This window comes from Plectropomus leopardus, chromosome 7, assembly GCF_008729295.1.
Source record: "Plectropomus leopardus isolate mb chromosome 7, YSFRI_Pleo_2.0, whole genome shotgun sequence".
NCBI lineage: Eukaryota > Metazoa > Chordata > Actinopteri > Perciformes > Serranidae > Plectropomus > Plectropomus leopardus.
This window is the reverse complement of record NC_056469.1, coordinates 17,313,481-17,327,616: the sequence shown is the minus strand read 5'-3', so window position 1 is coordinate 17,327,616 and position 14,136 is coordinate 17,313,481. Positions and strand designations below refer to the sequence as shown.

Below are 14,136 nucleotides of genomic sequence, written 5' to 3'. Positions count from 1 at the left end.
GGTATCAAAAATCGATATTTTTCAAGATATTGTCAAAGTTAAAAAAAATTCCAGTATTGTAGCCTCCCTGTGTATTAGCTCTGTATAGGTACGTCTCGATTCATGAGATAAAATTGACATTTATGTTGGACAAAGACATTAATGTTTGTTGTCGGAAATTAAAACCCTTGAAGATGAGACGTTTGTGATTTCCAACTTAAGAGAGGCACCTGAATGCATCATGCTTCCATGGCTGAGAGTAGCTAGATAAGTAATTATGTTGACCTCAGTCGAGGGTCAGTGCTTGTCAATGAGTGTCTGTCAGATACTGCACATTTAAATGGACTTTAACTGAGTTGTACATTAACTGATAACGGACCTTTGCATAATGGCAGGAGTCATCCGTGTGTAATCTTAAACTTTAATATCTGAAAACAACCAGTGCAGTCTGTTTTTTTAGCCTTGATTGTTTTTTTTTCCAACAAAGAACATGTGTGACTCATGCAGACTCATCCTCCACTTTATTGAAATTAGTCGGAGTGTAATATAGTCTGAGGCGTGCATGCCCCGTTTTGGCCAGCACTACAGAAAAAAGTTTGCTCTGAATGTGGTTGAGTGCTCCTTCTCACACATTCAGCTTTTATTCTTTTGATGCTCTTTAGAAATATATACACAAACACATTTGATACCTCCATAATCCAAAAGATTAAAAAACACTATGCAAAAATTGATTTAATGTGTTGCACTTTGTTCAGCTGTGAATGAACACACAGCTAGAAAGCCGGGGAATCCACTTTGTTTTGATCACACATTAAATCATTTGGTGCCAAAATTAATTCAGTATAAAAAGACAAATTGTCCTCTGGGATATGCTGACTACACCCCTGTTATAAATTCACTCAAATCTTGCCAATTCGACGAGTCAACAGACGGTATACTCAATAACATGTCGCGCCTGCAAAACCTGTTTAAATTGTTTATTTTTGAAGTTGTTTTTGTAGGTGATGACTCCTCCCAACATAAAACAAAAAGTTACAAAATTGTCTATGTAATCAAAATCATGTGTAAGAGACTTCATAAAAAACAAACATGAACACATACATACACATATAGAAGTGAAAGTAACATAAAATTGGCAAACTATTGACCCTGTGATACTCAGCATTGGGTGCATGCAACCTGACAGTAACTGTAGAATATCTACAAAAGTCCAATTAAAGAATTATAGCATCTAACAACTTCAAAACACCAACAACTCCTGCACATTACATCGTGTGCAACCGGCAAGCACTGTTAGGTGGGGCACACCAGATTCCTGACTCTTTGTGAAGTCTTGTCAAGGTTCACAGTGTAATACAGCAGGATCCCCATCAAACAGTTTCAAGCAAGACTGTATATTTGGAACATACAAAATAAATTTTATTATCCATTCTCTTCATGTCTACATCTTATTAGAGTTTCTAGACAATGGCATTGTCAAATAACACACCCAAATTAATTCTAATAATCCTGACAGGTGCAACAATACATTTCTGTCAAGTCCAGGTGTCAAAATATAACTGAATGTGAAAAGCAATTTAAATCTTCTTCTTTGTTATTTTCAACATAAAAAGGGGAGCCATGGCCCTGGGTCGCAGTGAGAGCTAGGCAGGACATGGCCATGAGCACACATAAACACGGGTGAGGAAGTGGCTTCAGGGTTGAGCCCCGGTGGCTGCAGGGACTTGTGTGGCCAGGGTGTTGGGAGCAGAGATGACGGGTGATCCAGCAATGTTAGCCAGTGGCTGTGAGGAGGACATTGAGGTGATGCCTAGGAGAGACGGGGCTCATTATTAATCATTTTGAAATGTGTCATTACTTACATATCATCACAATGTAAAACTAATGTTTTAACACTGACTGCAGCCAGTAAAAACAGACTGATACAATTTTCTAATGAAGTTTCATCTCTAATTTGTAGCCCACTCCGAAAAAGTCAGACAGAAGATGTAAATTTTACATGCAGCCTGTCACCTTACTTCACCTGCTTGTAAGATATCTGACTTTCGTAAAAGGGCTACATGCAAAATTGGATGTGGGTTGTCTGGACACAGTTTTTGACATAGAGGCAGCTGAGCTGGCGGCTAACAGTGCTAACTCCATCAACAGTGCTTAATAACCGTAACAATGCTGACAGAGTTTATAGTGTTAACCAGGAGAGAACCAGACAGTGGTATATACACTACAGGTTTCAGTTTCAGTTCATTTTAACTGCTTAATTTTTAAGAAAAAGTGCAATATAACATGCAATACAAGAGGTCCTTCCTTTTATTACAGAGCTCTATTGACTCAGTGTGACCTTGCCTCTGCATCTCAAAGCGCTATCCTTTCTGTGGTGAAATGCAATGTTTTGTGATAAATGTCTTCCCTTTTATTTTATTTTCTGTTTGCTTTGCTGAAAGGCAGCCAGCGAGCTACAGTAACATGCTGAAAGATAGTGCCCTCTGGCCACTCTAAGGCTTAGCTGGCCTTGGCTGCTCCGCACTTTATCAGACGGGCCATGTGGAAGCTGGCTAATGGCACCACTCATTTGCAGTTACTTCTGGTATGTCGTCCCAGTGTCGGGATGACATTGCCGCAGAAACATGATGGCCACCCTCCAGTCTCGCAGCAGGTCACCCCATTTAGTAAGAGTCTTTATTTAGAGCCGCAGAACCCCTCAATCATTGTTATCTATGTTAGCACCACAAGCCGTGCTGACATTTCTAACAAAGCTAACAGTGATGATGTAGTTTACAACGCTTAAGGGGTTTCGTGGCTCAAAATTAAGCCGCTTACTCACTGGGGCGAGCTGGAAGAAAACCGGGACGTGGGAACCATGTTTCCACAGCAACACTGTTGGGTTAGGCAGTTACTAGCAATAATCGCCCAATGAGGGGCGCAGCTAACTAGCTCCTGCACAACCAGGATGGTACACAGTGCGGAGAGGCCAAGGCCTGGTAACCAATGGAGACTGGAGTGTGGGCAAAGGGCACTATGGTTCTGTATATCAACACGGCTAGCTGTCTGTCTGCCTCCCATCAAGTCTAGCTGGTGCACAATGCAGTGAACTGAAGAGTCACTTTAGCAAAATCAACCTACAGTATAACCACCATGCATAACCGGTCAAAAATCAGGTAACCAATTAACAGTAAACGGTTAACATCCGTAATACAAACATGCACTAACATGCACACACAGCAGGAACAGACACCACAACCAACCACAGAGAAGCTACATTTACAACACACACAGAGGAAGGGCTACTTCATTCTCTGCTCGGACTGTCACATACAGAACCTTTGAATAGTCACATTATTAGAGGAACGTCTAATTCTGAGCAGGATTACTTACCGGCCATCATACTTGAGGAGCTGACTGGTGTGGAGCTGGCAGCCATCCCACCAGGAGTGGCCCCTCTTCCCTGATCTTTAACAATGGGATCTGCAAAAAAAAGTGGACGTGAGTGCCTCATAAATCAAATGTGTTGACACAATCCAGCCACTTAACATAGTGTGCTTAAATTTTGGTTTGAGGCAATTTACTTAAGCAATAAGTAATAGATGCAGACAGGGTGGTAAAAATGGGGAGAAACAAACTTACAGAAGTAGGGATGATCCATGGCCTCTCTGGCCGTGAGGCGGGCTTGATGGTCATAACGCAGCAGTTTGTCCAGAAAGTCTAGAGCCTCTGTGCTGACCAGGTGCTGGTTCTCACTGTGCACAAACCTCTCCCACCTTTTACGGGAGTGTCTATAGACAAACAACCAGGGGACACGGTATTAAAGGAGTACTTAACTGACAAAATGACCATCTGTATATCGACCAGCTTTGGCGTGTGAAGCTGAATTTGAAGAAAGCCTTGTTTTTGTCACACGCCTCCATGGAAACGGGCAAACATATTGATTTTTTGAGGACCACACAACAGCATAACTATATCAAAACATCTGTTTGCAAACTCTTGCACACAGTATAATCTGGGTTTTATCCAGTCGTATGCTCAGTACTTCCCAAACACATGCTACAACACCGCAGTACTGCAGTTTGGCTTTAAAGAGATTTTGAAGTGAGCACAGACAAATTCCATTTTCTGTTCAGTTTTTAACAGTAAGGTTTTATCAAAAATGCATGTTTGCAAAGTACTGAGCCCACGACTGGATAATGAAACTTAGTTTATAATGCAAAAGTTGTGTGAGAGTTTGTAAATAGATGTTGCTGTCGTTAAACATGGTCCCTGATCAATCAAAAAAGCAATATGTTGATTATTTTCCATGGAGGCCTGCAAGAAAAAAGAATTTTCTCCGTGGTATGACAAACTGATTTTCAATGGTCGTTTTTGTAGGTGAATTGTTCCTGTAATGTGAGGCATTCATTGGCCAAAATCTTGGTGAAATTAGTCCATGATACTTTATCCTGGTTAAATGGCTACAAAATGTTACCTTCCGAGAATGTCATTGAACCGTGGATCCAACTCAATGTTGTACTTGTCAATGTAGTCGTAGAGGTCCTCGGTGCCGAGTACTTTAGCGATTCGCACAAGCTGAAAGTTAGAAGACGCACAACTTAATCATTAAAAAAGTACTGTTGGGCATTTTTTTTAAGCATATGAAGGGTGAGTAGGGACATGGATTCAGTTAACAGTAGTATACTCATTAGGGAGGGGCCTTGTATGGATTATATACATATTGTAATTATGGGAGATTAGTGATATAGGAATACACAATAAACAATGTGCATGCTAAATTAAGTCTTTGAACGGACTGAAAATATTTTTTTTTCATTATCAAACCTAACTGTACCAGTGGATTTTGCCCTGTAAATGGTAGGTTTCATTGCCTCATACGCTTCTGAACATTAGAATTTTCAGCTAGACAAGTATAAATTTGACATTTTGTTAATAGCAAACCTTTCTAAATTTACTAAGCAAACCTTACATTTAACTGATTTCAAAAATGATCTGCCATTTGTCTTGATTACTAGAGGAATAGTTAATTCAATCAGTGAGCACAGTGAGTAAGTGTAAGGGGGTAAAAAGTCAATCAGTGCTCTCCCAAGTGCAACATGGCATCCTCAAATGTCTTTTTTTGTCCACAATCCAAAGAAATTCAGTTTATTGTGATAGAGTAAAGAAATCAGGAAACTTTCAAATTCACTTTTTCTACTTTCAAAATGATTAACACCAAAACAAAACCAATAAAATAAGTTGATGATTAATTCAATAATTGAAAACTAAATGACCAATTCTTGCAACTGTAGTACCAACTGAACTGAAACACCATTTCAACTATAGAGTAACATTAGCTTAAAAAAATACAAGCCCAAAAAAAAACCATTGAATATATTGGAAATGCTATGTTGGTGTTCAAGTGTACGAATGGCGAGCCCACAAAACCAATGACACCATCCATGGTAGCAAAATGTGTTACGACCTACTGGTACAGTCCTACAATTGTCTTTTCAGTGCACCACACTCCCCAAAAGTTGATAATAAATGTCTACCCTCCCCCAATAACTGCCGAGAGAAAGACACAAAATCCACAAAGCTCCAGCAGAGCTGCTGTGTCCAGTGTGACAAGAATGTGGTTTGACTGTGCAACACTGACAATACTTTGTATTACGCTATGCTAAAAATCACACATCCCTGGTGACTGTTCTCTTTAGGCCATGGCTTTCTGACCACATACACAAAAGACTTCACTGAGAATACATGACGGTTCATACCTGATCGTAGTTGTCATGACCGTGAAAGAAAGGCTCCTTTCTGAAGATCATGCTAGCGAGCATGCAACCCAAACTCCACATGTCCAGGCTGTAGTCATACATCTATAAATATATAAATAAATATATATATAGAAAGGTGAAAAAGCTTGAACCGCTTCGCAGCTGCATTTGAAAAATAAACAATTCTCTCATCTTCCACACTATATATCCAAAGTGCCATTTTGACCAACTTGTGTAAACCTGGCATCACTAAACTTACGTTAAAAGTGTATGAGAGGCTCACCTGGTAGTCTACCAGCAGTTCAGGTCCTTTGAAGTACCTGGATGCCACTCTCACGTTGTATTCCTGGTTTGGGTGGTAGAATTCTGCCAAACCCCAATCGATTAGGCGGAGCTGTAAGTAAAGACAATAGAGTTGATTATGTTTCATAATGTGATTAAGTGGTGTCACTGCAAGGAAGACAAAAAATGTGGAAAATGGTCAGCATGTGCGACAATACCTTTCTGTGTTCATGATCAATCATTACGTTGTGTGGCTTGACATCTCTGTGCATAATCCCCATACTGTGGCAGTAATCCAGAGCCTATAAGGTAAAAAAGAGAAAATACACTTAAGATCGTAGATTGAGTATGTCATGTATTTAGACCAGGCTTGATATAGTGTTTTTGACAGTTATTAAACAAACAATGCAGACTATGAAACTGAGTGTAACAAATTCAATGTACCAAGGGACGCTTTTTACCTTTAAGATTTCGTACATGTAGGACCGTATGTCAAAGTCAGATAGGGTTTGATACAATTGCTGTAAAAAAATAAAAATAAAATAAAATACATGTATGAGCCATTTGACAGGATTTCATTTTAAGTCAACAAATAGCTGCTTTTTTACCTTGAAATCTGTGTTGTTCACATGTTCAAAGACCAGAGCAGGGGTTCGGGACTGAAAGGGGAAAAAGAGAGAAATAATGCAGATGTGTGTTTATACATGAAAACTTGTACATCCTTAAGTTCTAAATTTTTACGGTGCAGAAAAGGAGAACAAAATTACCACAGGATCCTTGACGATATCTAACAGTGAGATGATATTTGGGCCACCCCTAAGATTCTCCAGGATCTTTATTTCTCTCTTGATTTTCTTTTTCTTTACCGGCTGTGAACAGAGATAGTCTTGTGAGGCCCACGAAATCTCCACTGAGGTGGCAAAATATTACGAAAACATTCCACTGAGAAGTCATTTGCAAAAATGTACAGATTATTAGTATGATGAGTTGATTATCTCCATACCTTCAGTATTTTGACGACCACTTTTTCATTGTTTGTGATGTTTATGGCTTCAAACACTTCACTATATTTGCCTCTCCCTAGTTTTCTGACTAGCTGATAGTCATCTTGGTTCCTAAAAACACAAAAAGCCAGGTTAAAAAAAAAGCTGAGACCTAACAAAGCAAAACAAAACACATACAGCTAAAGCACCAACAATTCAATTTTGCCTTACCCCCATTCAACAACATGGGACTCATAGTCCCAGTATTCCCGAGGTCTCTGTGTGTTTACATCAGGGTAAACTCGAGAGCGGCTTGGGACAGGGCCAGACATATTCTACACGGGATCTTCTCTAAATCTCCTAGAACAAATCATCGGAAAACACTGATTTACTTAAGACTGCAGCAAAAATAAATGCACATTGCAGAGTAACGACTCAAATCAAAAGCATTTTGTGTGTTAATGTAAAATGGTTTCAAGGTAGGACATCATATAATTAAAAAGGTGAATAAGGTAATATATTTATGAGGCAACACAATACCTGGGAGGTTCCCTCCAGGATGATGGTGATGGATGAATTGAACTGGAGCAGTTGAGATGCCTTTATGGTAAGAAAGCTACATGGGTATACAGACATAAAATACACAGTTAGCCTATTCAAGTCAAATATCTCATATTGGCTCAACACGATATGCAGAACTGAGAAATGCTAATCCAAACTTAAAAGACATTTTAAGTTGAAAATGTTTTCCCCAGTTACACAGGATGTTGATCTGAATGAGACAGTTTAAAATGAAACTGCAGATGTTTCATAGTAAGTGTCCTTTTTGGATTTTCTTTTTAGAAATAGAAATGGAAAAAAAAAAACCAACAACAACCAACGAACAGCTTTTCGATATTCATTTCAATTCCAAAAATAAAAAACAAGTAATTTTTCGTTTTCCGGGTCAGAAATTGAGTGTACGGAATAGAAGTGCCGTTCAATTTTCTTTTCCTCCTATTAAAACAAATACCAAGAAAACAAAGAAAAAAAACTAGTGTTTTTTCATTTTTGGAAAGTGGAAGGTGTCTTGGGTAAATAACAACAATTTACAAGGTTTTTTTTTTAAACCCCCAAACATTGCATATTTTGCCCTTTTTGAATAAGAGTAAATAAATTAAGCCGCAGTTCTATTCTGTAGATTCCATTTCTGACCCTGAAAACTAAAAAATGGCTTGTTTTACATTATTGAATTTCGAAATGAAAATCAAATAAATATGGGTTTATAATTTGTTTGTTTTCTCATTTATTTATGAAAGAAAAATGTATAGACAAAAAATTACACAGCCCTTTCATGCAGAAGGCAACACACATGGTAACATAAATAAGCCGCATGTCATTTAAATTACACGGAAACTAACAAAAAAAAAAATCTAATTAAATTCAATAATTTGTGTTAAATGTGCTGGCGTGTGATTGTGAAATTATAAACCTGAATGTTAAATGGGGGCATCCAACCAGTCTAATCGGGAGGTACAGGGCTCAATACAGTCATCACTGGGGGCTACACCAAGGCAGTATCTCCTGTCGGAAAAAAAGGCACAAAGTAGGTTGAATAAAATCAATGCTGTCAATTAGGCAAACATGAGCAAACTATGTGAGCCGATACAGCTAGTAAGGCTATAGTAAATTAACGGGTTTGTAATACGCGCCCAATCGACAAACGGTATCTCTGTTAAAACTCGTTCAGTTATAACCAGTTTGCCCGCTAAATACTTTAATGAAAAGGTGAGTGTACGCACAAACCCTCTGTGGCTCAAGGCCTGCACAAGTGCAGTGGAGCTAATGGCTAACAGCTAGCTGTAAGGCAGCCGGGCAGCTGGCCGGGCTGCTAGCTGTTAGCATTAGCTCGTCAACAGCAGAGGGAAAAGCCGGTTGGAAAGTCACAACTAGCTTTCGACCACATTATGGGACTGGAACGTAAATAAATAAACACCCCGCGTCGAAATGGACAAATGATCACTACAGCGATTATAATTTATAATAGAGCTAAACAACTGGCTTCGAAAAATATATTTCCTAAAGCTAGAAAGTGCTAAGCTAGCAGGCTAGGGGAGTGAATAGCCTGCTGGCTGGCGAGGCAACTGACTGACAACGCCTTGAAAAAACATCCTACAAACACTGTGATCGAGCAGTAGAAAGGCTCCTTGGCTGTGTTACTTGTTCTCATCTTTTCCGCATATATAAAACACCCAATGGTAGCTCCAAACCTACGACGATTTGTGGTTAAATAACACGATTACCTCTCAGCGTTGTTGGGACGTCAATATGGCGATGCTTGGGATCAAGAGCTTAGTGCGAACAGCCTCTCCCGCAGAGGGCGCTCTCCCTTTTTCTTTTTCATGGGGGGGATTGTTGCTCCTTTTGCCACCAACAGGTCTGACAGAAGCAGAAACTTTTATCTGCATGTGTACGTATTCAGTCACAAGTGTTATGTTTTGTTTGTGAATCACATTTGTAGAAATCATAAAGTGACTGTTAATTTTCACAAGCAGCATGCACGTTTAACTATCACAGGCTCTGATTGTTGGGGGCTGATATGAATCAGCAGGCTTAGATAAGTTAATTTTTCATATAATAGAGGCAGATACATGAGACTGCAATTCACAAAATTCCCTAAGGGACTGTTTGCAATAGGCATATATGAGAGGGGAATAGAGGGAGACATGTCAAATATTTTTTTAACACTTAGTGAAGGACTTATGTTTTTTCATTTGGACTTAGGGGAGGAACATACAACTTTAAATGGCTGCATTTTGTATTCATTTAACCACCATATTTATTTTAAACAAAATATGTCTTCCACTGTATGGAAGGCATGTTGCAGGACTTTTGTATGTCAGCTTCTACATGTCAATATAAGGGTGTATCTTAGCTGGTGTTTTATTTTTCTCTTGCTTTTATGGTTTACTTAGGGCATATATCAACATACTTTTTAGTTCCTCCTTGTAGTAACTTCATTTTGCGTTCTTTTTTTTTTGTTTTATATGGTTTGTTTTGGAGTTGTGTATTTTGATTTTGTATTTTGGTTCAGTGCTGTCTGTCAGTAACTTATGTAGCTTTCTATTTTGGCCATGGCACTCTTGAAAAGAAGATTTTAAGCTCAGGAGTTGTTTTTTCTGGTTAAACAAAAAAAAATAATGTTTCATTAAAAATCGCAAAAATGGCACCATTTATCATAGCCAGAAACTGTAAAGACAGGAATTATGATTAGTTTTTCAAATATCCAACAGTCCTTGAACACATAAGGTGGGATGAATGTTTCCATCAGAAAAAAACATTACCAGCTCCGCTTCAAATAGTCATATTTCATCAAAATATGGGGGATGCATTTTCCCCAAGTCACTCAGGAAGGGTAAAGTAAACATATTTGTAGCTTTGGGGTGAATAAAAAACAAACAAACAAAACAAAAGAAAAAAAACTTAAGTCACAAAGTCACACACCCTTGTCTTCTGATAAATAAAGAACAGACCCAAACTCATTGCTTTGCATCACCCATTAACTGCATTACTGTGCTCTCCATTTCAGGATATTTGTACCCGGTGGCATTTCTACAGACGAATGCTCAGCACAGAGCCTGCCTGCTTTAAAAAGGTCTTTGTTCAGGCAAAATATAGGGCTCACTGGGTAAATGGACAATGGCAAAATAGAGAGGTAAACAATACATGTTCTGTGGCATCATTTACCTCTGTCACAGAAAAAGCCAGAGGCATTTTCGTGAAGTAACCAAGCACCTGTAAAAACCCACAACAGAGAGAAAGAATGACTGTGAGATTAAATGTTGAAGTGATATAATGAATAGACTCTTGTAAACTCATTCTGTAGCCTAATTGTTGCTCCCCTGCCTATAAGTCATGCACTGTTAAACACACAGAAAAAGGCTTTGACTGCTCAATCGGTTACATCTTGTCCAAATCTATAATTAACTGAGGTGAGACCTATTAAAGGTGAAAATCAGGATAAAGCAGCACATACAAGCCTAACAGCACTCTTTCTACACACAGTAGGCATTGCTGAGGACCAGAGTCAACAATGAAACTGTAAGTTTTTATTTTGTCGCTTACATATTTCATTAAAAAGAAAACCTGTCACTGTTATATCATTCACCCCAGAGCTGCAAAAGACAATGCCACAAAATTCAATATAAACATGCATTTTAACCTTTGATTAATTGTTTATTTGTTTCAGCTTCACATGTTGTCTACATCTCCTGTTTGCAACTATGGTGGTGACAGCCCCAGTCAGAGGTAAATCAACCCGAAGAGAAGAAATAATAATCGAATGTTTTGAGATTAACTTTGTTTAAGATTTATTAAATAGGACAGTAGGGATAATACTACTTTTCAATACTGCTTTTCTTTCTTTCTTTCTTTCCAAGTGCAAAGAGAAAATGTGTTAAGCTTCCTAAATGGTGAGATTTTGTCATTTTTGCAAAATATCACACTACCTTTTGAAATGAGCTGACTGATCAACTTCTGTGAATTTTTATCACATAACTTGTTAATTACTTTTGTTATAGATGCACTTGGCACAACTACTGAAAAGACCACACCTGCAAACACAACAGGTCTGTCATTCAAAATGTAACTTTCAGACATTGAGAGAGATTCTATTTTAACACAGGAAGATCTCACCTCACCAGATCCTCAAAGTACTTTTTGTTCCCCAAGAATATAAACGTGAAACCAGGTCAAAAAGAGACAAAGGACAGAACAGAGACATTCTTGGTATTTGTGTTGCTTAATCTTCAGGTTGTACGGTAGCAAGCACCGACATTATCTGATCGTTACAATGTAAAAAACCACCCCAGTGATGATCATCAATGTTTTCTCATGTCTGCAGTGTATCGGAAACCTCCAAATAAACCAGAGAAAGAGCAAGAGTCCGAAGGTACGTTTTTGTGTTTTTTTCCCTGTTACACATAGTATGGTGGATTATACTATACAGTACAGTATGTATAAATTATCACTTTGATTTCTAGACTGTACTTTCATTTGATGCAATACATGTCTCAGATCTAATAAGAAAGCAGCTGTTATTTATTTATTTTTGTTTTAAATAGCAGCAAACTCATTTACAGATGTGTCAGAGGCAAATTCTATGGAGAGTTTTAACACCAATGGATTAACAGGTATGGGGCTTTATATTTATGTATGAACGAAGGAAAAATATTTCATTTCATATCGACAAAATCTAAATTTTCTGAATATTTCAGGACCTGAAGTATCAGATAAAAATGGTGGTGAAAGCAAAGGTGCAGTACCCCCGATTCAAGTTAAAACTAACATCCAAATATAACAGTTGCGACTTACTGATGCAGATATTGTAGCTAATGACTTTTACTCTCCCCAGATGCGATCAAAGGCCCTGACAGTGATGAGATCATGACTCCTGAAGTTGTGGAGAAAGATAAGACACAGTCAAGGAGGAAAACCAATGTGGGGCCGAAGGATATGAGCAGTAGGCTGGTTCAGGACCGGGGGAGCAGGGAGCACAGTGGACCACACAGGGAACAGCAAGCAAGCAGAGAGCTGACTGATCTAAACAGTGAAGAAGGAGTGATGGTGAATGCTCAGGGGGCTGAAAATGTGTCAGGAAAACAAGTTATCCACTCGAGTAGAGACCAAATGTCTGGCAGTCTACAAAGGAAGGGAACACCAGGAGGAGCTCATGGGTTGAACGGTATGCAGGTGCCAGGCAGGAGCAGAGAGCTGCTGGATCAGGATAGTTTGGAGGGAAACAATGGCAGACCTGCTCCAGTGGGCAACAGAGGAGACACAGACTACGATGGTAAGATCAGATTCTATTAAAGAAAATGCACTTTTTACAGGGCCATAATTACCTTTTTTATCATCGGGGTGGACCCTGCAGAGAGAACATTGGGAAATTCCACCCAGAATAAAAAATTGAATTTTAACAGTTAAACTATAACACTTTAGAGCATTTTGAAACAAAAATCTTAGATCTGGAGTTCTTGAGGTTTTTATGACTGAGTGCCATGTTTGAGAGCCAGTGTATGATTGAGCTCTACACTGGAAACGTGCACACACACTATGACTATATTTTCTAAATGAATTTTTTTCCTATGATATATTTTGGGATATCGCGAATGACTTTTGACATACAATGACTTTTTATGACATTTTGTAATGACATACCAACACTCTACAAAAACAATCAACATGAATGGATACATATCACTCAGTTTACAGTCTAGTTTTCCACTAATACATTTGAAAGTAATAAAGACAGAAATATAGAGACAGTACAGCGTTTGACACTGATTGTACTCACAGCAGTCAAACAATGCCTTCTGCTGGGGTGCGGCGATACCACACAGCATCAAACCAAATACAGAGCTGCAGCACACCGTAATACTAAGAATGGTAGCAACAATAATGGCATTCTATATGTATGTATATATATGAATATATATACACATATATATTTGGACTGCAATGCATAGTTGCCTTTTATATTTAAGCTTTTTTTCGCAGCATTAAAAAAAAAATCTATATATTGGGGAGGGGGCATTTTAAGCATATTTCAATGTTTTTTTTTTTAAATATATATTATAATTACTGCCTAGCGTTTTCCAATAATTATTCTCTGAACAATCAAAAGGTGAATACTTGGTTTTGATATTCCCACAGAAACCAGAGAATTTATCAGCTCTGAAAGTTATTTAATAGGTAAGAACACGTTTTTTTCTTCCACTAGTGAATATTGTAACAACATTGTTCAATAACTCATCATACAGCAACTGCTCTCCTGAAAGATCTGTCATTTCTCATGCAGCACCTCCAGAGCACATGCCCAGGAGCCTCTCTGTCCCAGCAGAGAGCCGAGCCTCCTGATGGTCATACGAAGGGTTTGTTTCCAACACATTCAAACCAGATAAAGATATTGGTTTATATCTCTGTCCATCAAGTTTTGTCCATCAAGTCTGCACCACATAATGCACATCAAAAATCATGTTTCATCTTTGTCTAATTATGAGAAACAGTTCCTAGACCTTGTTTTTTGTTATTCATCTGGTATAAATGTAATGTTGAATAGCAATTGTTTTTCTCTCTTTTTTTTCCCAGATTCTATTTCTTCCTCATAATGAGTC

The 14,136-nt window shown here is 38.4% G+C and overlaps 2 protein-coding genes across 2 annotated transcripts; one reads left to right on the top strand and one right to left on the bottom strand.

Moving 5' to 3' along the window:
- Positions 1-1,024: 1,024 nt before the first annotated feature.
- Positions 1,025-9,349, bottom strand: LOC121945993 (casein kinase II subunit alpha-like). Its single transcript, XM_042490384.1, has 15 exons — positions 9,265-9,349; positions 8,454-8,545; positions 7,523-7,598; positions 7,214-7,342; positions 7,003-7,114; positions 6,767-6,868; positions 6,608-6,658; positions 6,461-6,520; positions 6,218-6,301; positions 6,001-6,111; positions 5,718-5,819; positions 4,436-4,536; positions 3,601-3,749; positions 3,352-3,441; positions 1,025-1,789 (listed from the first exon to the last, which is right to left on the bottom strand). Exons 4-15 carry the CDS (start codon positions 7,312-7,314, stop codon positions 1,674-1,676), a joined length of 1,179 nt encoding a protein of 392 aa, XP_042346318.1. The 5' UTR covers positions 7,315-7,342; positions 7,523-7,598; positions 8,454-8,545; positions 9,265-9,349; the 3' UTR covers positions 1,025-1,673.
- Positions 9,350-11,234: 1,885 nt separating this feature from the next.
- On the top strand, positions 11,235-13,879 carry LOC121945400. Its single transcript, XM_042489553.1, has 9 exons — positions 11,235-11,269; positions 11,401-11,433; positions 11,542-11,589; positions 11,865-11,912; positions 12,103-12,153; positions 12,238-12,276; positions 12,375-12,812; positions 13,676-13,714; positions 13,821-13,879. Exons 1-9 carry the CDS (start codon positions 11,245-11,247, stop codon positions 13,877-13,879), a joined length of 780 nt encoding a protein of 259 aa, XP_042345487.1. The 5' UTR covers positions 11,235-11,244.
- The last annotated feature ends 257 nt before the right edge of the window (positions 13,880-14,136 follow it).